The 24,057-nt window shown below is 43.5% G+C and overlaps 1 protein-coding gene across 2 annotated transcripts in view; it reads left to right on the top strand.

The window, feature by feature from the left end:
• Positions 1–2,659: 2,659 nt before the first annotated feature.
• Positions 2,660–24,057, top strand: part of PELI2 (pellino E3 ubiquitin protein ligase family member 2) — a 207,435-nt gene continuing 186,037 nt past the window's right edge. Inside the window, exon 1 of one of the 2 annotated variants that reach the window (XM_036918612.2) lies at positions 2,660–3,129. In XM_036918612.2, the coding sequence (XP_036774507.1) occupies positions 3,053–3,129 (77 nt within the window). In that variant the 5' untranslated portion in view covers positions 2,660–3,052. The remainder of the gene's footprint in view (positions 3,130–24,057) is intronic. The other variant, XM_036918601.2, reaches the window with a different exon arrangement.

Raw genomic sequence — 24,057 nt, 5'->3', positions numbered from 1 at the left:
GCCAGGTCAGTTGAACCCACCCTGGCTTTCAGTGGGTTGGCAGATGGCACAGCCAGATTGTCCCACCAGCCTGGAGCTACTAACTAAAACAATTACATTGAAGAAGAGATAAATTCATGCCAGGATCAGATTCCTAATATTAGCTGGGGATGGTGGGGCAATGTTATAATTGGCTTAAGTTGTAAGCAGAAACCTCTGAGAAGGGATAGGGCAGAGGAAATTGCCAGCTGACTGCTATAGGGACATAAGACTTTTATAGGAACAATCGACTTTCTGAGAAAATCAAGTTATGCCCCACTACTCTGTTCCCCTCCCAGCCCTGCCATTTGATCCTACTTGACAAGGTTCTTTTACCTTCTCTCATATGCATTTTCTTGAAATTCAGGGATGCAAATTTGGGGAACTTGGGCCCAATCTAGGAAATAGACATGGTTTTGTTTGGCCCATGCTGTGTTTAAAATAAAAAACAAAACAGAACTCAAGCGAGTTGCCCACAGTTAAAAGTTCGGAGATTTTGTGTAAAATTCATGGTTACAACAAGCTGGAAGGGATGTCCAATGCCCCATGTAGATGGTGTAGGCTCACCATTTTGCCACAGTCCTCATTCAGCCTATTTGCTCATTAGAGAGCCACTCCTGGCCCCTGTATGCATCTTGAGGCTTTCAGGCCTCAGAATGATTCACAAAACTGGTCTGCACAAAACTGAACTGTGTAGGATAAAATGCCTCCACTAATACAAAAACTCCTTCAAAGCAACACCTCCTGTAAGTAACTCTGATAAAGGCAGACCTGATTAAGGACTATAAACATGCTCCAAGACATGCTGGAAGAGCAGAAAGAAAGAGATGCCCTTCTGAAAGTGAAGGACACCCATGGGAAGACAACTACAATGGAGAGCCTGCAAAGACTGGGACATCCTAAGGGAAACTCTCAGCCTAGTGTTTGGAACTTAGTAGGAGGTTAATAAATATTTGTTTTCCTCTTCCTAAGAGCAGATGCAGAGCACAGCAAGGAGGAAATGGAGCCAGAATTGTGTAGTGCAATGCACAAAAGCACAGCATGCCAAGCGAGAAGGAAGGAGGAGGGAATTGTAGCCTAGAGATCGGTAGCAGTAACAGAAAGCTTTGGGAAGTTAGGGCACAGCCAGGTACTAAATAACAGGGGACTGCCTAAATGCCGCAGGATTCTGGTAGGTCTTTGCTAGTCTTACATCTATATGCTAAGTAGGAGCATAGAGTAGATAATATTAATAGAAAAGATAACATTAATCAAGCAGAAATTGAGACAGAAATTCACACCTGGACACTGGTAATGAGAAAGCATTCAATTCTTTAGTGAAGGATTGTTGGTTAAAACTATAACAATATATATATATAAAAACACAAAGAATTTGCAAAATGTACAGAATAGCTCTATTCAGCTGAAATATACAATTTCTATACTTAGCTGAATTAAGTTAATTGTTTGAAGCATTTTTTGTGTGTTTGGCTTATCAATGGTGTGGCTTTAGTTACTTTGAAATAATTGATTTCTAAAGCCTCAATTAAAAAAAAATCAGTTAATGGCATTACAAAACATCATATCACTACAGTAATAACCTGCCAGAGAATGTTAGACAAAGGATGCTGAGTGGCAGGTGAAATTATTTTTTTCCTAGCCTTTTTCCTTATGGTCATAGCCAACCAGTCACTGTTTATACCTAGGGTAGCTTTTGCAGTATTTATTTCGTTAAATACTTAGCAGTTTTGAGAGGCAGTGACTGGCAATAATATGGTGAGTTTCTAGCATGTTATGGATCCTTAATAAATGGTAAAATAAAAAAATCCTGCATGATGAGAAACAGCAGTCAGTAACTATTACCCTCTAAAATATTTTAAAGCCTTAGTATAAACTATTTAGCAAAGCTTAAAGCAAACGTAGCGCATTGTTACGGTAACAAAGGAATATTTATATTCACTAAAAAGTTCAGCTAGGTAATTTCCACTTAAATCCCTTAGGGGATTGAGAAAAGGTATGGGAAAAGTTGGTAGAGTCTGGATTAAAAAAACAAAAACTTAAAAAAAAAATCATGTGGACCTCTGCTGACGACAAACTGGATGGCTACATCACGTACAAAGGCGGGGCGCTCCAAGTGCCTTCAAAAAGCCTTCTAATCCAGCATCAGTAGCAAAGTCCTCCACATTTATAACCGTTTCAAGCTTTGAAGGACTTGGTTTTGGAAGAGGGGAAACGCAGGTGCTGTGTGCGACACCTCCAGATGTCTGCCTTTACACAGTGACCCCGGGAAAAGCAAACGGTCTTCTACCCCAAGAGGATGTTCTTTATTTACATCTAACTAAACCCGGGGAAACCAGGCTAGGCTTGGGAACCCTGACCGCTGCGTTTCGGGATCCTGAGCAGTCTTAGGCAGCTAGAGAACTCGGCGGCGAGGGCTGAGGACCTCGCACGGTAAGTTTGGGGAAGGAAGCGAGAAAAAAAAATAGAACTGCTCCTTTAAGAACTTCCTTTCCCTTTTACTCTATGTTTACATAACACGGGGGCCGCAGCTCCGCGGGGCCCGAGGGGGCGGGCAGTGGACGCGGACAGCCCCACGCGCCGGGGAGGGGCGCCGCGCGGGCGGGAGCTCCGCGGACGGTTGCACTGCCCCCACCTGCCCGCGCGCCCGCCGGGCGGCTCCGCGGTCCTGCCCCCGCCCCTACCGGCCCGCTGCCCCCGCCCCTCCGCTCCCTCCCTGCCTCCCTCCTCCCGCGGGGCTTCGGCGGCGGCGGCGGCGACGGCGGCGGTGGGTGCGGGCAGGTCGCTCTGCTGCTTGGTCCCATTTGTTGCCGAGTCCGGCTCGGGGCGGCCGCGGCGCGCGGTGCTCGGGAGAGCCCGGTGGGGCAGCCGCGCAGCCACGACGGAGCAGCCGCGGGACTGGCCGCCCCGCGCCCCCTTCGCCGCCGTGCCCTTCCCCGGCGCGCTCACCCCCTTCTCGGGATGGGATTGTAGTGGCGGCGCGGACTCGGCGGGGATCGCGGCGGAGGCGGCGGCGGCGGCGGCCGAGCGGGGCTCCATGTTTTCCCCCGGCCAGGAAGAGCACTGCGCCCCCAACAAGGAACCGGTGAAATATGGAGAGCTGGTGGTGCTGGGGTGAGTCCAGGGATCCCCGATCCCGGGGAACTCCGGGCGGGCGGCGAGCGCTCCGGGCTGGGTGGCCGCCGCGTGCCCGCATCCCAGAGCCGGGCCAGGGAATGGCTCGGGCCTCTTTGGGGACTGTGGGAGCGTTTGGGGAGGCGGGGGCGCCTCGGAGGGCCGGAACGCGGGCGCGGGGGCGCGGGCCCCCCCATCAGCGCCGAGGCTCTGCGGAGGACGGCGGCGGAGGAAGTGGCGGAGCGGGCCGGCCCCGGGCGGCGGCGGCGGAGACTGGGGCGAGCGCTGTGCCTGCGGACCAAGTCCAGGTCTCTTCCGAGAGGGGCAGGGGCTCGACTTCACCGCGCTCCCCGAGCGGGGGAGAGCGGGCACGGGCCGGGCTGGGCGCCACTGTCGCAGGCACCTCGCGGTGTCGGAGGAGTCCCCCTACTTGGAGAAGCTGAGAGGCCAGCGGGGCCCGGCCCCCGAGCCGTCTGTCCTCGCGGACTGTGCCCCCCGGGCCCCGGAACCCCGCGCAGGGCGCTGCGGGCTCGGCCGCCGCGGCAGTGGGATCTGCGCGGCGGCGTCCGCGGGCAGCGCTTCGCACATTGTTATGGTGACCGCCGCGGGCCGCCGCAGCCTGGGCAGTGAACTGTCTGTGACCCGCGCGTGCTGGCCGGCGCTCGACTCTCCCAGCCCGCAGCGTCCCGGAGCGGGCAGGACACGCTGTGCCTGCCCGGCCACGGGCGCTCAGCCTCATCGCCTCCGTCCCGGGCCGCGGCCTCGCACACGTCCTCCGGCGGCGGGGAGCTCTCCTGCCTCGCCCACCCCGATTCCCTCTCCGCCTGTGAAAACCACAGTTTGAAGATAGTAATTATCTACAATTTAAACGGCAGCAATTAGAGACTTCATCTACTTTCTGAGTTTCCTTGTGACATTTCTATTGTTTACTCTCAATAAACCGGAGGGAGGCTTCGCGGGATTAGAGCTGGTTAAAGTGGGCAGTGAAAGGGGAGCGGAATGGGGTGGGGTGTGTGTGCAGGACACTCGGGAGAGGGAGCAACTTGGGGTGAGTACTGGAGGAGAAGGGATTATATTTCCCTTTGGATGTGTCACTCCCGGACCCGCGCTTTTGTCCTCTGTTGAAAGATCTGTCTTCAGGTCCTCGGTGCTGATAGGGAGGCTCAGCACACAGATGAGTCTTGGGCTGTGGAAAAACTCAGGGAACTCTGAAAAACGTGTTTTTATAACTGAATACCTTGAAGTAAGTGCCGATTTAAAAGTAAAATTAAAGAGAGAAATTGTTAAGAGAAGCTTCTAGATACCGTGCAAAATTGGTCCTCCTTCCGTTGTTGCCGTAGTACAAAGTGCAGTATTATTGAAATCTTTTACCTATTTTGAAGTTGTTTGCAGAGAAGCGCTTTTCGCACCTTCACCTGCATCTGAATTACATTTAGAAGCAGATGTCAGGGTTCTCTGGAAGGAGGGCAGAATGACATTATAAGCCAGAGGTTAGCTTGTTTTATGTAACCTCAGCCCAACCTCCCAACCTAATTTTGTGGAGTTTGGTTTTGTTTGTGTGACTGGCTTCAAAGTATGTTTAACACTGTGAACCTGACAAAAACAATCAATTTATGTCAGAACTTTATTTCATTATTTCCTTTTAAGGAAATCATTGTTGAGACATTTCAGAAAAAGGGGTGTGTGAGTGGACCTGGGGAGGTTTTGTGTTCATAGCAGAGTGCGGGTCATTTCAAAGCCCGGAAAATGATTTATATCCTGAATTGTCGTAGTATCATAGTCTTACTGGAAAGTAGGCTGTAGAAATGCATTGCCAATTGGGTGTGCTCTGACCTTTACTAATGGCTTTCCAGGCAACACTAAGTATGACATTGTTGCCACTTGAACATTTTGGCCCAGACATTCCACTCTTACCTGTGCATGTTGTATTATATGCCAGCATTGTTTAGGCATTTGAGGATCCAGTAGCCAGCAGGGAGCTTTCATTTTAGCATGGAGTGGCAGGCATAAACAGAAAGAGAGAAGTAAACAAATGAATAATAAATGACAATTTCAGGTGTTGCCAAGTTATCAGCAGAAGTTTGTTATCTTGGGGAATGTCTGCTCTAGGTTGGTATTGCTTTCTCCAGCCATGAGGTCAGGGCAGGTCTCTGAGGAAGTAAAATGAGAGTTGAGATCAGACCGCTGAGAAGATGCTAGTCTGGTTTTTGAATACTCGAGAAGAATTGAGGTCGTATTTTTAAGAGTAGGTTTCTGACTCTCTAGCAATATTGAATACACTGAAGAATGCCAGGGAAATAGCGAATAAGTAGGTAGACTTTTAAAAAGACATTAATTCATATCCCACCCTTATGATTGGAGATAGTGCCCTACCTCTTAAAACAACAGTAATAATGAACACAAATGAATATCAGCTTTGCATACTTGATCCTCTAGCATGTAAATATTGGTAGAAATTTTCTAGTGGGTTTTCTTCTTGATAAAATTAATCTTGAAATCTAAAACTCCCACTATTGATATTGATTTTTTTGCTTATAAGATACAATGTTTTTTTTTTTTTGTACTGTTATGCTACTGTCCTTTTTGTTCTCTTCTAAATTTCATACTAAAATGTTACTGAGAAATCCTGGACAGCAGACTGAGGAACTATATGTATACATATATCTATGTATATGTATATGTGAGGAACTAGATATGTATATATCTATATCCATATACAAATACTTCTGAGTTTTTTCATGTGCTACACAATATTAAGAGAATTGCCAGGTAGTTAGGATTTTAGTAGGTTCATCATTTTCTGGGCAGATTAGTGGACTTTAATTATTTCATAATTCTAACTGGTGAATGTATCATAGGCACAACTCTTTGTTGTACCCAGTATGTAATTGGAGGTAGAGAAAATGACCAGTCTAACTGTTGGTTCTTTCTTGCTGTTAATTTAAAACCAGGCTTGTTAAAGTTGGGGGAAGTTGAAAATGTTAAAAGTTGGGGGAAATGTGTCAGGATTTGAGGCAATTCAGTGTAGTGGGGAGAGCCGGAAGGTACAGTCAGAAGCCCCTGATTGAATTCCTGCTTTCTTACTGACTGGCTTTGTGATTTTGGTGTAGTCCCTCATCCTGTCTCAGTTTCTTTAGCAATAATGGAATATGACTGGAGCAGGTAGTCTTCAAGGGCCTTGTGCGGTCTGTGCGCAGTTGTTCAGTTGGCTCAGGTGTGGAAGATACATAGCTAATATGTTCTAGATAGCTCAGCATATGTTCTGTATATTCTTAAGGTGGTGATGGTGGGAGGATTAGAATGGAACCTGTCTTAATAACAGAAAAGACCAATGATGTGATTACTTATTTTGAAGTAGATATGTGCAAAACAGGGTTTAAAAAAAAAAAAACGTTGTGATGGTTTACATATATTTGGCTCATTGGTGTTAAGTTGTACTAATTTGGTAAAACTTTCTGTTCCAAGTTTAAGAAAAGTAGTGATGTTTTGAAATTAAGCTCCCTAGGCTGAAATAGCTAGCGTAAGGAACATATCCGTTGACAGTGTTTTAAAACTGGAAGGGGCCTAAGAGGTCATGGTACATGTTCAGCCCTTTGTTTTACTGATGAAGAAACGGAGGCTTCTGGAAGGAGGGAGATTTGTTCAAGTTCATAGTTGAGCTGGATCACTGCATTGCTGGGTCACTGTTTCCCCACTTTAGGGCAGATTCCAGCAGTGCTCTCAGTTCCTCAAAGCTTCAGTTTTTTCTAACTTGCATGAAGGGAGTTGAGTCCCTTTCTGGATTCAATTTGAATCATGCAGCTTGCTTGCTGACTAATGGGCCATGATGGTTTTCAGAAAAATACTGCTTACTCTTAGTTCCCCTAAGCTCACAGTTGAATAGATAATACATTTTGCAATACTTTCTTTTTCATTTGATGCTTCACAAAATGTATTTTTATTGGCTCTCTCAACCAAGGGTTTTTAACCTAGGGTCCACAGATGGACTTGAGGGAGTCCTTGAACTTGAAGGAACAACAACAAAAAAAAACATCTCTATTTTCACTATAGGCAAACTGAAATTTAGTATTTCACTCAGTTATGAGTATCAAATAGACCTGCTGCTAGAATTGTTATTTCATGCATTGATACAGACGTACATATATTATTGTATCACAATTTAAAACTATCTTGATAACTCAGTATAATTGATTTCACTTATAATCCTTTGTATTTTATTTTTGTGCTCTTTAAAAACATTTTTCTGAGAAGGGCTCCGTAGGCTTCACCAAACTGCCAAGGGGATCCTTGATGCAAAAAACAGGTTAAAAACCTCTGCAAAAGAAGGTTATAAAAATGACTGAAATGAAATATTTTAATGGAAACTGACCAAGGTCTGCAAAATGCTAAAAGGTCAGAGGTACCTGGCTTTTTTCCTTTGAATGGTACAGCATTCTATCAGATAAGACAGAGGACTGTTGCTTGAAGAGTTTATGGTCTTTTCTTTTCTTTTTTAAACAAGCAGCTCCCAATTTGTACATGCTAGTTTTGTTTTAACCTTGGCATTTTGCCTTGACTACCCTTCCCCTTGGTAGTAATAAGAAACCTTAAAATATACACTAACACTCTTCCTTTTCTCATCCTCCTCTCTAATTCGGGACCAAAGACATCAAACACTAGTATCCTTTATAGACTAAAAGGCCTTTGAACTTGTTTTTTTAAATAAAACAAAATCTTTACTGTCCCTCAGCGTGTGGGGTGATCTAAAGAGCTCAGATCTGTTTGTGTAGATGGAGTATCTAATTCTGTAGGCTATTACGGGTCATGATGTTACTGGCTTTGGGTTGCTATATTTTCCTTTACTAACTTTAGCCTTGTTTGGAGTGTGTGGCTGTCTGTGTGGTTTCGTGTCTGGCTTTCTCAGATTTGTTTCTCTCTTTAACATACAAAGACTGAAATCTTCATTAGTACTTTTCATTTTTGGTTGTATGTCATCGTGTAATTGATATTTAGGGAACTTTATATAAAAAAAAAATAAAACCAGGTTGATTCATGTCCCAGCAACTTTACCACACATACTTTATCCAAGAGATAAAACACGTACACACAGAAGACCAAAAAACCCAAATCATACCAATTGCTGCATTGGAGGGGATCCAGTACTGTCACTTTGGGGCAGTGATTTTTATATTTGCTGTGTGGGGATCAGCAATGTGGCCTCTCTGAAATAAGTGTGTGGAGCTGTAGGTTGGCTTTTGAATGGAGAGAACAGCTACTTCATGGACCACATTGGTATGGAAAAAAATAACTGAAAAGGAATTTTTAATGTCTTCGATTTAATTAGAGGTTTCTTCTGGGATGTATAGAATCTATTTTGGGAAAGTGAAGGTAACTTATTAGTTCTTACTGGGTTTACTGTCACCTTCATCTTGTGAAAATAAAATACTAAGAGTAAAGTGCTTTATACTTCTTAGCCTTGTCTGAATCAACTTTTCTCAACCACTATCTCAATGTGGTGATGATTAGTTTTAAGGTACATGTCCAGTAATTTATGATAAGTAATAAAGTGTGGATCTTTTGAATGATTCTGAGATGTCCCTTTAATAATGTCTATTTTCACCCATTTCCATTCTGATGTATTTTCTCAAGTGGGAGAGAAAGGGGAGGAGCTACATCAGGAAAGCCAGGAATTTATTCATTCAACAAATATTTAGTGGGCATCTACTCTTCCAGGCATGGGAAATACACGGGGACAAGGCAGGCACATTCCTTGTCCTTATGAATTACTATCTTATTCTTGTCACAGCCCCTTAGTGAACAGTCATTACTGATACATGCTTCATTTATTTATTCCACAAATATTTGAACATCTAGTACATGTTGGATGCTGTGCTTGGCCCTAAAAAATGTGAGGAACAAGACTGGCGTGATTCCTGTCACTGCTACAGTCTAGGTAGGGAGATAAGAAGCAGTTTACAGAGTGTAGACTATGGCAGGGGACACACTAACAGGGCCACCTAACTCTGTGCCTGTGGGAAGAGGATGGCCAGGTTTAGGGGAGAGGGAAGGAGTGCTCTGGAAGAGGAGGCACAGTGTGCTGAGCCCCGGGGGTGAGCATGTGTGCTTCTCTGAGGAGCAGAGGAAAGCCGTGCATAGCTAGAAAAGAGTGATTGAATGAAATAAAGTGGGAGATCAGGAAGGGGACAGGCCATGAAGGGCTTATAAATTATTGGAAGCATTTTGGACTTCACCCTAAGGGCATAGGATACTGTAGAGGGTTTGCAGCTCTGAAACAGGAGTAGAGAATGCCCTCTGCAAAGAGGGCTGCAGTGGTTGTACAGGGAGAAACAAAGCTGGTACCCACAAGACAGGAAAAGAGGGAGTGGAGGGAGTGTGAGCCAGCAAGCAGCTGTCTTGGTTCAGAATTCCAGTTCCTGTCCCTCGTGAGACCTAGTTGTATCCCTGCCCAGAGTTCTGTGTGTTTCATCATTCATTCACTGTCAAAAATATTGATTGAGGACCAGCACCCCTCTAGTATGGATGCAAACCAGTGATTGAGTGTAGAAGTGGCTGAAATAGAAAATGACCCTACTTTTGTGGGAGCTTACCTCGTAGTGGGAGGGATGGGCAGTGTCTGTGAGCCAGGAAGCGGGTAGATAAGAGATTTAATTGCAGAGAGTGCTAAGAGGAGCAGGATCAGGGAGGAGAGTAACTGGGTGGGCAAGGGTTGGTGCCTAGCAGGGAAACGTGCTAGGGATAAGGTAGACAGAATAATCAGAACAAGTCTTCTCAGAAAACAATCCTGTGTTTTCTGAGGCATCCTACCTTTTTCAATTTCTATTAAATTATTTCTGTTCAAGTCACCCTGAGTGGCTTCCACTCTTACAGCCAAAGGATTCTGAGTTTTCTATTAGTTAAGGAGGCAAAGCATGTAAACAATTTACCAAAGGGAAATAGAAGTATAAACAAGTATAAGGATATATATTTAACATCCCTAGACACAAACATGCTTCAGTCCGCTGTGCAGCTTGCCACGTGCCCAGAGTGGTAATTGCATTCCAGTAGAGTTCATTGAACTTCATCCCTGAAGGGCAGGGACTCCTACCTCCACACCCTTGGGGAGCCAGGCATATCTTTTCAGGCACTTAGTAGGTACTCACCCAGTGTCTGGAAGGAATAGATTTCTGTGACACACTTCAGCACCCTGCTCATCACAGAGGAATCTCGGGGGCTCCTTGAATGTTTCTTGATTTGGAAGGAGCACTCCGATTCTGTGGCACAGCTGCAGTTTTGTAAATAATCCTCCCACCCTTCAGAGCCTAAGTTAAAGGCTCCCTGCAACACTAAACATCTACTTTACTGACATCAGATATTCCAGTTTCAACTTTTGTTTGCTTCTCTTTTTGTCAGTCGCCTAACAGTCATTTTGTCACCTGCAGAAAGTTCTGCCTTGCAGGAAAGCAGGCCATCTGTTCCAGTTCCAGCAGCTGCTCTGAGATGCATTGCAGTGCACCACATTGGCGTTGAAAGGCTGTGGTCATTAGTGCCTGTTAATGATGGCTGGAAATACTATGGAATATAAGCCACTTGGATGACAAACCTAATAAATATGCATCAGGGGTATTTTCAGCATCAGGTTTAAGACTATTGCAAGTCATTCTTGATTGAGGTTTTATTTCCAGCCATCCACATAATGCTTCTCTCTCAAACACTTAGCTCTGTTTGCTCCCTGCTTTTCTGCTCATGCAAAATCTGTTTTTAGGAGCATCGTTATTTCAAGCTTTGTATTCCATTCTGAATAGTACTAGTCCAGCCAGTACTATTCAGAATCCAACCAGATCAGGCTGTTGTGTGTTTGGCTTCTAGGCTGTTGGGTAAAATGACTGCTTACTATTACCAAGTGCCCTTGAGGAGCCTGCCAGGCTCCTCCTCCTTTCTCATGACACAGAGCTATGGGACACTGTAATATAGCCAGAATGTGTGATGGTGAGCAATTAGGGTTTTCTGAGCACTTGAATGATTGTTGGTCACCTTGAGGGAAGGCCCTTTCTAAGCACTAGAACCACACACAAAGGACTGTGCTTCACTCCAGATCCCAGAAAATTACACAGACTGGATCCTTGCCGTAGTACATGAGATTCCATTATGGTTTGGGTGCTTTTGTTACTACATGCTCTTGGATAGAATTCAACATGGAATCTGTGTTTTTGCTCTGTAGTTATACATAAGTTATACAGGAGAGTTATAGTGTAGATTACTGTGTTCATCAACAGTTTATGGTGCTCAGCATAGTTTTTCACTTACTTGACCTATTTTCACTTAATAATCATTCAGTTGTTGGATCCTTTAAACCATCCAAGGAAAGAATTGCACCTAAAGGCCATGTATTGAGGGGAGGATATTACACAACTTTCCCAACTTCTTGCAGCCAGTTGGAGGTCAGAGAAGTGAGCTCAGGGTTTTGACTGCATCCCATGTTCTTCCCCTGTTGTCTTCAAATTCAATCAGCAGTAGCTCCCTATATGTGTGTGCTGGCCCTCCCATTAGGAGGGGAATCTCCTCTCCTTGAATGGGAGCTGGTGTGTGATTTGCTTTGACCAGTGTGTATTACAGAAGTGACACTCTGTGACTTTTGAATATTGTCTTCTGGGTGTTGTAGCATCTGTTTTTGTCCTCTGCATCAGTCTGCTAGGCCTGCCATAACAAAATACCACAGACTCAGTGGCTTAAACAACAGAAATTTATTTTTTCAGTTTTGAAAGCTGGAAGTCCAAGATGGAACTGTTGACAGGTTGAATTTCTCCTGAGGCCTCTCTGCTTGGCTTGCAGATGGTTCTCTCTCACTGTGTTCTCACACAGTCTTTCTGCGTGTGTCCATCCCTGGTAGACCTTCCTTTTCTTATAACGACACCAGTCATACTGGATTAGGGCCCACCCACATGACCTAAGTTAACCTTAATGACCTCTTTAAAGGCCCTATCTTCAATTGCCATCACATTATGAAGTGTATTGGGGGTTAGGACTTTGTTTAGTCCATAACACCCTCCTAGTAGGCAGCTGCCACATGCAGAAGTCTGACTGCCCTGCTGTGGCTCTGGCATGTGAGAGATTATAAAGGGAAAAGAGGCCAGGCCAACCCCGGCCATCCCAGCCACGTAACTGTGGCAGCTGGCCTGTGAGGGAAGCTAGCCTGGATCCTATAGTCCATCCAGCTACCCCAGTCCACACCAAATGGTGCAGAGATGAGCTGTTTCCACCAAGCTCTGCCCAAATTAAAGAACTGTGAGTGTCAGTTGTTGTTTTAAACCACTCCATTTTTGAGGTGGTTTGTTACACTGCAGTAGACAACTCAGTCACCACAGTACCATGTTTGTATGTGGCTCAGTTGTCACATCTGATTAGTAATATGACATAATGCACTCAATTTTTGTTGAGTTGTTTTTGCTTCCTTCAAGTTATTGATTATTTTAGTAAGCATAGTTTCAGTCTTTTAGATGAGTTATTCCAAGCATTAAGTACTATATGGTCTGAGAATCTTAGCTAACAAAAGCATTTGTGGAATAACTTTATCATGTATAACTCATCTACAAGTCTCTTTGCATTTGTTCATCTCCATAGTAAATATTATCTCCTGAAATTCACTGAGAGCATGGCAGTTGAAGAATGGCCCAGCTTAGCAGGCAGCCGTGTTTCTGGTAGACTCAAACATAAGCAGCTTTAAACCTGGCCACCTAATGCATGACACAGGTTTTTAGGCTTTTAAATGCCACCTGACATGAAATAACAGCACTAACAGATTTGAGAAGGGGAGGTAATCTGTACTAGCATCCTGCAGGTACAGCGCAATGAACCGGCCAGAACAATGTTTTAACACACAGTTGGGTGGTGAAATGACAGGATGAAAAGCTCATTTATATTGGTTGTCCCTGTCTGTGACTGTCAGCAGTAAGAAGGAAGTAGAGTTCCTGAAATACTTTACATGCTGCATTCACACTGTGGAGACCAAGTATGGGCCTGGTAAGAGGCAAAGGAGGCAGAAGATCACTCTGACATGGCATGGTCTGGGATGCCATATATTATCTTATGTAATCGTTTTCTTGTGTCTTGTGTATTATATACAAGTATATATATGTATAATGTAATCTTGCATCTTGTACATTAAGATAGTATGCATATTTAGATAGTGCTCAATTTGTAGTGTGTACAGTGGATCCCATTTTTTAAATCCCAATAAATACACCCACAGAGAGTACACGTGCTATAAAACATCTCTATATATTCTTGGTGTACCATGTATGGGCCCATGACATGGGCCGTTGTACTCTACTTGCTCAGTACTCAGGGTGGTGAGAAAGCACTGTGGGTGTAGAATCCGCCAGTTACTGCCTCCAAGTGGAGCACATTGCCATAAAAAGAGAGAAAAAACAGATTCCTGTAGTGCTGAAGTGAATGTAGCTTTTAAAATTTACCCAGATTCTGTTTGGGGAATTTTAACATTTGTCATTTTTAATGGAGGGATTGACACATGTAAAATTAAAAGTTTTGCATTCAAAATTTACAAACTAAGTCTAAAAGAAATTGAAATCAACTTCTAAATGATGTGGTTTGTAAATCTGTAGCTTTTAGAAGTTTGTAGTTTTTAAAGCTTAAAACTGCATGAAGACTTTTGGCATACCAAGTATATATAGAGAGAGATGTTTTATAGCATGTGTACTCTCTGTGGGTGTATTTATTGGGATTTAAAAAAATGGGATCCACTGTACATACTAGAAATTGCACACTATCTAAATATGCACACTATCTTAATGTACAAGATGTAAGATTACATTATACATATATGTACTTGTATATAATATACAAGATACAAGAAAACAATTATTTAAGATAATGTATGGCACTGTCTCAGTCTGTGTGAGATGTTGCTGGTACTGATACTGTTTTGATGATGCTGATGATTTCACTGTAAGGGACCCACATAGAGAAGTGTCCCACAGGAGTGTACAATCTAAGGACAAGACAGTAGCCACAAGATGTGCACAGTGTGGAGGAGGCGTGGATGGAGGCAGCTGTTACTTCCAGTGCCCTGGGTACTGGATGTTCTGCTTGATCGATCCCACGGATTAGATTTTATTATTTGGGAAGTGACGCTCCAGTTCAGGTCACTCACCTCATCAGTGGCAAGGCCTGATTTGAGGGTAGGTCTGTGTTGCTTTTAAGCTTGATTCTTCCACCAGGCTGAAGGTCAGAAGCATGTGTATTGCTGGGATACCTGGAAAGATATCCTGGAGGAAATATGAGCAGTTTTGCAAGGTGACCTGGATTTTTACAGAGCAGTAGTAGTGAAAGGCATAGGGCTTTTGAAACCTTGAGGAATTTGGTTGGAGACTCAAGTGCCTGGGGCAGGAGATGAAGTTGGAGTATTATCAATTAGTCAATCACTGCTTGTGCTGGGCACATAGTAGATAATAATAGAGTGGTTCCTGTTTTCATGGAATTCACAGTCTATCAGGAAAGACAGACTTTAAACAAACTAAGCTTGGCAGGGTGCTGCTAAGAGGTACAAGATTTTATGGGGGTGTGTCATACAGCACCAAACATGTTTTTTTGTGGAGGGAAGTCTTCCATTTAAACTGAAATGGAAAGGGGAAGTAGGAATTAGCTGAAGGTCATGGGGAGAGCAGAATTTGGAAAGGCACATTTAGAAGCTGATTAGCTGAGAGACGTCGATGAGTTTGGAAATTGAGGGATTGAAAGGCCAGTGTAATGAGAGAGACCTGAAAGGAAGGGTGGCCTGGGTCCTTTAAAGATTTAGGCCTTTGGGGTTGAGAAGCCTTGGCCACTTTCAAGAAGTTCTTCCATACGGAGGAGGCAGCGGGCAGTTTCGGCCTCCTAAGTAGCTGGGTAAACTCACCCTCAGGACAGAGGTCTTGGAAACCTCCAAATGGTCTGAGTCTGCTCTGTTGTAGTTCTTTTCCCCCTACCTTTGCTTCCCTTCCCCTGCCAAGGGACATTGGCTCATCGTGGGTCTCGCCCTCCTCTGAGAGATAGCAATGGTGGCATAAAGTGAACATTCATTTGTTTGTTCACTCCATAGGGTGCTTGGGAAACTTGTACTGAACTGATGAAGGTGTTGGGATTGAACCCACTGGGCAGAATAGTCAGCAATCAAAGAAACTTTATACACTCAGCCGACTGTACTCCAGAGCTCTGCTTCCCCTGAATGCCCACGTGACGGCATCTCACGGGCATTGTCCACCCGGCCCAGTGGAGCGCACCTGCAGCCCCACAGCCCTCCTTCCCCTGCCTCCAAGGAGGATGAGCCAGCAGACCATCCAGTGACTCACCTTTTGGGGGAGTCCTGCCTCCGGGCCCTTAGGGCAGCCCAGTGTCTAGGCCATCCCTGGCTGAGCTGTGCCAGCAATGGAAGTGTGGCGGCAGGTGGGACCAGTGTCACCCATAGAACAGCTCCTCTGGGGGTGTAGTGACCTTGTTGCGGGGAAACTAGAGCAGATTTATATTCTTGCGATGACTGCAGTGGGCATGAGGTCTCTGAGCAGTGAGTGCCCTGTGTGCTTGCCCTGCTCCCACCTCACCTCTTCTTGGCTTCTGGGAGCTCTGCTCCTTTCAGTTACAGTGGGGTCCCTGGTCAGAACCACAGTTTAAAATCATCATTGATGAGGAGCATCAGGATCTGAGCCTCTTCTCTTTTTTTCCTGGCAAGGATGATGAAATTCCAGCTAGGCTGTTGCTATTTGGTTTTCTCTTTGGGGCTGTGAGCGCAGGGCCAGTACTTCGGTGGCGATGATGATGCCTCAGTATCCTGTAATTGAGTGCTTACTCTTAGGCCCTGTGCAGGGTGCTGGTCTGCATGGCCTTTTAAATTCTGACCAAGGGAGGTAGGTACCATCACTTATAATTTTGTAGAACAGGAACTTGAGCTGTGCTTGAGAAACGTGTCCAGATTGCTGGGCTCTTCTGTGACAGAGTTCTGATGCGGACCTGGGCCTTACACCAGTACCCACTGCTTGTTGACACAGCCTTTACTGTGCATGTATGTGCAGTGTGTACCTTCATTACTTATTTCTGTTTTAGTGAAATGCTTTCTGTACTGGTATTCTCATAAAAAACTTCACACAGTGAAACAAAATTTCACTCATTTGAAGAAGTTACCAGTAAGGTTAACATTTTTAAATACTTACTTTTTTTGGGGAAATGGCCTACATAATGTGCTTTGTCCACTTATGCATTGTGTTCCTAGTGTATTTTCAAAAAAATAAAATGTATGACCTCTATGGAATAAATCCTCATATCTGCCTCTGTTTACCTTAAATTAATGCTTTAAAGAAGACCTGCTTTTATAATCCAAAATAAGTCAAAGTTCATTTCTTTAGTTGCTGAAGCTGACTGTGGGGAAGTTGGGGTTCCTATGGCCAGGATCCTCACTGAACTTGAACCACCTGATGATGTAACTGGCCTGTTGCTAGGCTACTGCTTCCACATCTTTAGGCAATAAGCTATTACTGCACTATATAGAGAGCTCGGCCTAGTGCTCTGGGCGGAGGCAGAGATGCTAGTGCTTAACCTACCGCTGGGAGAGCAAGCCGGGTAATAAACCCTTTCACCCCAAAGAACATTTTGCTGTCAATTTCTTTGGTCATATGGAATCCATAGCATTGCCTGGGGCTGAAACCCATTGGCAAGACACTGACTCATTGTGTCACTCTTCCTTTCTCAAGAAAAGCTCTCTTATCTCAGTAGTTGTGGCATATGCACCCCTGAAATCATTCTTTTTTCTTTTGCCATTATTGGTGATGATTTAGGCTAGGTTTTTATTTTGTTTATAGCTTGGTCAAGGGGCTTCAAGCACTTTTCCTCCCCAAGGTCTGTCTTGGTCTGGATAGGAATGTCACTGTGTGTTCATTTTCCCTTTCCTGCCTCTTGATCTTCCTGTTAGTATTGATTAAGGGAAAAGAACTCAGCTTCTCTCCATCTCCTCACTAATAGTACTTAATATAACTCGTTCCAGCAACGGCTTTAGTTTACCCAATCTGAAAAGCATCGGCCAGCAGCAGTCCAGGAAAAGTGCCTTTTATATGCTTATCCTAAGTGCTAACTTAGACCAGATGCCAAGTTTAAGCTTTGATGAAATTGTTGACTTAGACCCTTCTAGAAGCTGCCATAGTTTCATGCTGTACGGTTTCAACCTTGCTGTGAGGACAGTCAATCCTTCTCAGTTACAGATGCGGTGAGGTGCATACGACCCAGAGTTTGTGAAAAAACGTTCTCAAGAAACAGGCGTCCTAAGATATCAGATGGTAAATTACCGAAGGACAAATACAGCATCTTGATAAGTGATAATAGATGTTATATGGGGGTAAAGCAGGGACTTGGAAGCACTGCAGGAAAGTAATTCAATCAGGAGGTTCTGATAATGTAATAAACTACACCCGGGTGAAACTTGAGTGGTTTACATGCACTAGAATGCCCTTCAGTTGAATTATTGTCTTATAATGGTTGTCTGCCCAAGTACTACTGTTTTAAATATTAAAATAACAAATTCACTTTTTTCCCAGATGAGAGAGGAAAGACATAAATCTTTGTAACCTTAATAATTTGTGGGCTCTCCTTTCCACTACCCACCTCCACCCCATCCTCCGCCCCAGTCAAAGCTCATGTTTTGGGTTTATTGGAAATCCTGTCCTGGATAATTAAGCATATATAGACTCTGTATTGTATAAGAAATGAAACTGCTCCCTTGTGCCAAGTAGTTTAGTGTTGTGGTGGCAAGCCTGTAGGCTTCTTTAGCTCTGAAGGGACCCCTCTAGAAGAGAAGAACCAAGTTCTCCTCAACCCATTTTTTTAGGGTATGCTGTGTAGTTTCTTCTCCTTTTGTAGGTAGTGAGGAGGTCTGAGCAGAGGCTTTCCTGTGTTCTCCTGGCTACTGACTGTGGGAGGCAGTAAGAACTTGGGGTCCTGGGCATGGTATGAGAGGCTTACAATGGGGCCCAAGCCCCTTGCCACATGCGAGGCACTTGATTTCAGCGGGCCTCAGAGGACACGATGTCATTGCCATTGGAGAAATGGGGCAGCAGAGATGCCAGATTGAGTGACTCCTGTGAGCCTGCACAGTTAGTAAAGGATTTTGAAGTTCAGGAATTTGAATCCAGGTTTTATAGCCTAAAGCTTATGCACATTCTATTTCTCAACTCATGTCATCACTGGTGATAACTGTTGCTAAAGATCTGAAGGATGTAACTGTAATGTTTGTCATCAGGTTCTGAAGTTGTGATTATAACAATAGCAATAGTGGTGATTTCCCTCTGGACCAGCTGGGATGGGGTAGACAGTGTTGTAGGGGACAGCCCTGCAGGGAGCTACCTCTCTTTACTGCTTGATGGCTTTGTCTGCTGACCCTTCTCTTTATGTTCCTGTCCTTGAGGCCCAGCAAAAGGGTCAGTGAACGCCTGCCTCTGTTTTTCCTGTTACCTCCATTCAGATCAAATTTGGACAATAGAGCCCCACTCTCTCAGTAGGTCTCTCTGTGGTCCTTTAAGCTCGGTTGAAGTGAATCTTTCTGTGATCTGATTAGTGTTTTTTTATCCACTTGAACGCTCACCATGTTAGTTACCATAAATCACATGCGCTTCGATTTTGCTTGTGTAATTACTTCACCCCAATTTCTCCAGGGTTAAATCAGTTTTAAGTTATGTGTTGTAGATTCTTGTAACTTTTAGATGTTAGCACTAATTGTTTACCTTTCATCCACTGATAAATTTGCAAATGGAAATTTTTTTAAGCCTGATGATTTATATTCAGGTAATATGGAGTTAATTTAAAAAACTGTGTGCTAAAAAGATGACATAAACAATATTACAATTTTGAAAGAAGGAAGAAAGACCACCCACTTGCTAATACTATTTTCATTTTTTTTGCACAGTCACATCTAGTTATTGTCTATGTACAAAAATATTTTACACACTTCATTTTATGCATAGTATATGTGTTTTTTAAAGTATTAGCCACTGACCTGCATTTTAAGAGAATTTGATTAATGCTAGAAAAACATTGAAAGTAAGCCAAATACACTTTATCTTGATCAGAGCAGATTTATGTTACTAGGTTATGTAACACAAATTCTGCTTCTTTTTTTTTTTTGGCGTGAGTGTTTCTGTGGCATCGGGAACTGCCATGGGATCTCTCAGGTCTCTATCTGTTCTGACAGGATATATGGAGGAGGAGAAATACAGGGTTATTATATCCACTGGGATCTTCAGAAAAATCTCTGAAAGACTAGTATGTATGCTAAGGGTATTTCTTCTAAAAATAAGTTCCTCAGATACTTAGAGAAAAGCGTGCTTTGAAGGATACTAAATTCCACACAATTGCCTGGTCAGGCCCAAGATAACTTACTTCCTTGCCCTTGGGGCCCTTCCCAGCCCCCCATTATTCATTTCTAGAACTTTCCTGCACTTTTTTTCACTTGTGCTTTTTGCACGCAGTTTCCTCTGCCTGCTACATCCTGCTCAGGGGTTAGGATTTAGCTCTGGTGTCGTCACTTCCAGCCTGAAGCCCTTGCTTTTTTCTGCCAGCTCAAAGCACTTATTTCTAGTGAGTTCTCATGCCTTGTAACCAGGTGCTCCTTAAGAAGCCCCCTCAGCCTGGCCCTGGCTCTCACCTGCACTGTGTCCCAGCACCTCACCTAGTACCTGGCACTTGGTGGATGGTCCAGGATATGGATGAAGAAATGCTGCTCTGGAAATGTGAGGATTCTAGCAAGGATGTCCTCTTCCCCCTTTGCTCCCTGCTCCAATTTTTAAGAATGGATTATTTACTTTTAAATAGGTTTTAGTTTATTTATATTTCTTTAGTTAGCTTCCTAAAAGGTAGGTATTCTTTTGTTTGCATCTTCCAAAGAAAATTGTAAGGTATTTCAGTGCACAAATATTGACACAACTCATTGACAGTTAACTGTTTGGCCTTGAAATGAGATGATGGTGAATTTAAAGATTTCCTTTTAAAGTTTAGGAAAGAGAAGGAGTTAAAGTGGAGGAGTCCAGGAACGTGGTATGTTGACAGTAATTGCAGCTTTCTGCTTTAAATTATTTTAGTATGCAGTATTGAAAATCTGCCTAGAAAAATCAGCAAATCCTAACATGCTTTGACAGTGATAAATCTTTATTTTTCCTCAAAATTAGTTGCTCTGGTTTCTTATCTTTCTGCTCTGAAGTCGCAGATAAATATTCTTTCCATTATTTTTTCCTGATATTTATCACAGCCAGCCTTTGTGTTTGTATGCTAGCTGTGTGTGCTTTTTCACTCTGCATCTTCTACTTTCCAACTTCTTTCCTTTGATTTTTTTTTTTAAGAGAGCTTTATGCTTATAATGTATGTATGATTTTGCTGTTTCGCTGGTTTCTTTTTTCATGTCCCTACAAACATACTTGCTCTTTGTTGACTTTTCCTCCATCATATGTTGAGTACAGCTTGTTATATGTTTGAAGTAAGACAGCTGGGGTACTCTGGAAGCCAGCTTGAGTTTATTTTTTCATTCCTTTTCTTTCTCTCAAAATCACTATGAGGAACCAGAGATCTTGTCATTAAACTCTTATTTCTTTCTGCTGAAGAAAGTTGTGTATAGCAGGGGAATGTAAGCCATCTTCCCTGGTTTTCTTTTATTGTGCCTCCCTCCTCCCCCAGTCCATTTCCTACCCCACCTTCAGTGTGTAGAATTCTCAAATGAATGTTTGTCTCTTTTCTCCATTCCCATTCCAGTTCTTAGTGGGACCATAATAAATAAGGAGATGTCTAAATATCAGGTTCTTTATTGGATTTATAACAAAAAGGGAAATGTGGTAAAAACTTAACACACATGGGGGAGCAGTGTGGTGCTATAAATTATTCTGAATTAGGGTCCTTGTTCTTTAGGTGTCTGCAGCCCCAACGCTCTGTTCTAAGTGGGAGACACACAAATCTCACGGTCCTGTGAGCCTGTGGACTGCCTCACGACTTGCTAACAAGTAGAGGGGAAATGGTCTGTTTCTCAGGGTGTGCACAAATCCTTGGGAGAAAGCTGTAGTCCATATGGTTTGTGAACTGTGGTTTTGTAAAGCGGCGTGATGAATTTGTTAAGTTTGGATCATAATAAGACTCACAGTGAGTACTTGGCTGGTCACTTTTGCCTTGTAGATTCTCTTCCTCTTGTATTATGGGCACCTGTTCTCATTGAAACATGATCTGTAATTGTAGGTGTTTTCTCAATGTGAGAAATAATGTTCCGGATGGTAGCCCAGAGATTTTCTTGGAATGTTGGTGGTTGATGAATCTGTTTATTACTGAAGGTCTGTCTAAAAGCTTTCTCCAAGAGCTGACATTTTGGGCTTTCTGTTATAAATATACTTAGCTACACATGATGACTATTATTAAATTGAAAACAGCCATTATTTTCTGATAGAATATATTTCAAAAGCTGGAACTCTTGTGTATATCAGAAGTAACAGATAAAAAAGGACTAACAACATAATGCATTTTCTGCTGAGAAAGTTTAGCCAGGCAATTAACAACCTCGCTTTATGTAGTGAAGATCTCAGTTAAACAGATTACTTCAGGAGCGGCAAACTTATGGACCATCGAGGTGTTAGGTTGAGAGATGATTCAGCAGAAACCTGTAGAGGATTTTCTTTTTTTCATATACATGCTTCTGCTAATCCAAATACATGGAGTCTGCTTGCATCTCTTTGGGTTAGGCTTGCCTTGTTGATCCTTCTGAACATTAGTCATCATTGAGTATTACTGAGTTTAAAAGGTAGAAAACTGGGACCCAAAAGAATCCTCTGAAAATTCTTTTCAAACATTTTATTCCTATACATTTTAAAAAATAAAAATCATGGTAACGTTAACATGACTCGCTGTAAACTTAGGCAGATTGTAGGGAAGGCATTCCTGTTGGTTGAGGGTTCTGTTTATGCACTTGGTTCTGCATTTTTGTGTCCCAGGGGGTGTGGTGTGGAGGGCCACAGTTTCTTTGGTCGTGCCTAGAGGCTCTGCTTTACATAGTGTGGCAACAAAATAAACATTTGCTCCTGGGAGCATGTAATTTAGAAGCTAACTGCCAGATTATATTTTTAACTTTTTAAACTGGTGGTTTCTTTTAATGTTTTCGGGCTGTTGAAAATGAGATTAAAGCAGGGTTTCAGCTGAGGAGAATTGGGACTAAAGCAGAGCTGGAGATGTCATATGTGATGTATCATTCTCCAGGGCTGCTCAATGTGAAGAATGCTTTTTGTTTAAGCATAAAAATAAGTGACTACTTCAGCTCACTGACCTTGGTAATTGTGACACTCTCTGATGTAATTTACTGAGTGTCAAGTGTTTTTAACTGATGTATAAAGCATGGAATTTATACAGGATGCCTGCCAGTGGTTTCACTCTGAAGTGGAGTGCATGTCTGTCGGCTGTTTTTTCTCCCCCTCCGCCAGCCCTCCTTTTCCCCTCGTCTTCCCCCTCTTCTCGTTGAAGGTGTGTGCACCCCAAGATCATTTCTTTGCAGGAGCCCTTGGCTCTTTGCCTTTGGTAGTTCCTCTGAGTCTCAGGTGAAGACCCTGCCAGTGGAGAGGTAGTCTGTGTTCAGCTTCCCTTGAACAGGCACTTCACTCTTCCTTGCTTTCCGGGTAGAGGTGGCAGTTGTTGCCAAGCTGGTCCCGAAGGTTTGGTGGGGTGTTAGCCTAACAAAGTGAATTACACCCCCCCTCCCCAGTAGAAGCTTGTATTCATTTACTTATACATTAGAGGGGAAAGCATCACATTCACAGAGGAGTCTAAGGTGGGATCTGGAACCTCTTTCAAAAAGCGTTTTATGACTTCTCATTGTCGTAAGAATCCCATAGTAACTTTTCTTTCCTTGGGAGAGGCTGTTAGGTGTGCGCAGTAAGTTTTTTCTCACGTAAAATTTGAGAAATTTCTTTTCAGTCATTGGAGTGGGTAATACGAGAAAAGAACTTTTTGGACCACAGACCAAGTAATCCCTTCATATCTGGGTTAAAGTGGAGGAAAAGATTGGACAACTAAGCTGCCTACAACTTCGGAGGCCATTGGATTCCACTGCAGTAGGCTTTCCTCCAGGTTCCCTGTAGGGTCCTCTGACCCTGTTCTTCATCACCTCCAGTATAGTTTATGAAAAATGACTTCTCACATTCATGTGTGATCTCTAACTTTATCCTAGTTGTTTGAAAACCAACATTGTTATCATTAAACTTGAGGCTGATGGGGTTTGGATTTAACATCTTAAACAGTTCCGAATTCATTCAAGCAGCTAATGTACTTTTTTAAGGGAGTTAAACCTGGATTCTTCTTTGCAGAAGAGTTCAGAAACCTGTTAAGAGTTTGTCTTATTTTCATGGAAATGTTAACCTGTTTCGGACATTTCAGTTTGAGCGGGACAGCATGCTGATCTGCTGTGGGCTGCGGCACCTTGCCTACCACCACTTCTCTCCCTCTGCAGTTTCTGGGACGCTCCAGGATGCGTCCTCGGGGCAGCCTTGTGGCTGCTGCCTGGCCTGCACACAGCGGCTGGAGAACGCCGCCCTGTGTTCGTGTTCAGACGCCGAGCAGCCGGCCCGGGGTCCGGCCCTGTGCCCAGGCAGCCTCCATCTGTTATGTGCTCAGGGAGTGTTATAAGTGCTCAGAAAATTGCTTTCTCCAAGAACTGGCTGTTGTTTAGTGTAGTCATTTTTCATGAGGAGGTAAAAGTAACTTCAGAAATATCCTTTGAAAATTGTACATGTAGTTAGTAATAAGTACTGAGTCCTCAAACTTATTTTTACATAGGTTTTGACCAGAGCACCTTGTTTTTAGAGTTTTAGTCCTATGAGGGAATTAGCAAAGGCATTTTTCAAGTTTTGAGCTTTTCCTATCTTTGGAAAACCCTACAACTTTTTAATCAAATCAAAGCAC

Source organism: Manis pentadactyla, chromosome 11 (assembly GCF_030020395.1).
Source record: "Manis pentadactyla isolate mManPen7 chromosome 11, mManPen7.hap1, whole genome shotgun sequence".
In the NCBI taxonomy this organism is placed as follows: domain Eukaryota; kingdom Metazoa; phylum Chordata; class Mammalia; order Pholidota; family Manidae; genus Manis; species Manis pentadactyla.
The sequence above is the reverse complement of the archived record's forward strand: the minus strand, read 5'-3'. Positions and strand labels throughout refer to the sequence as shown.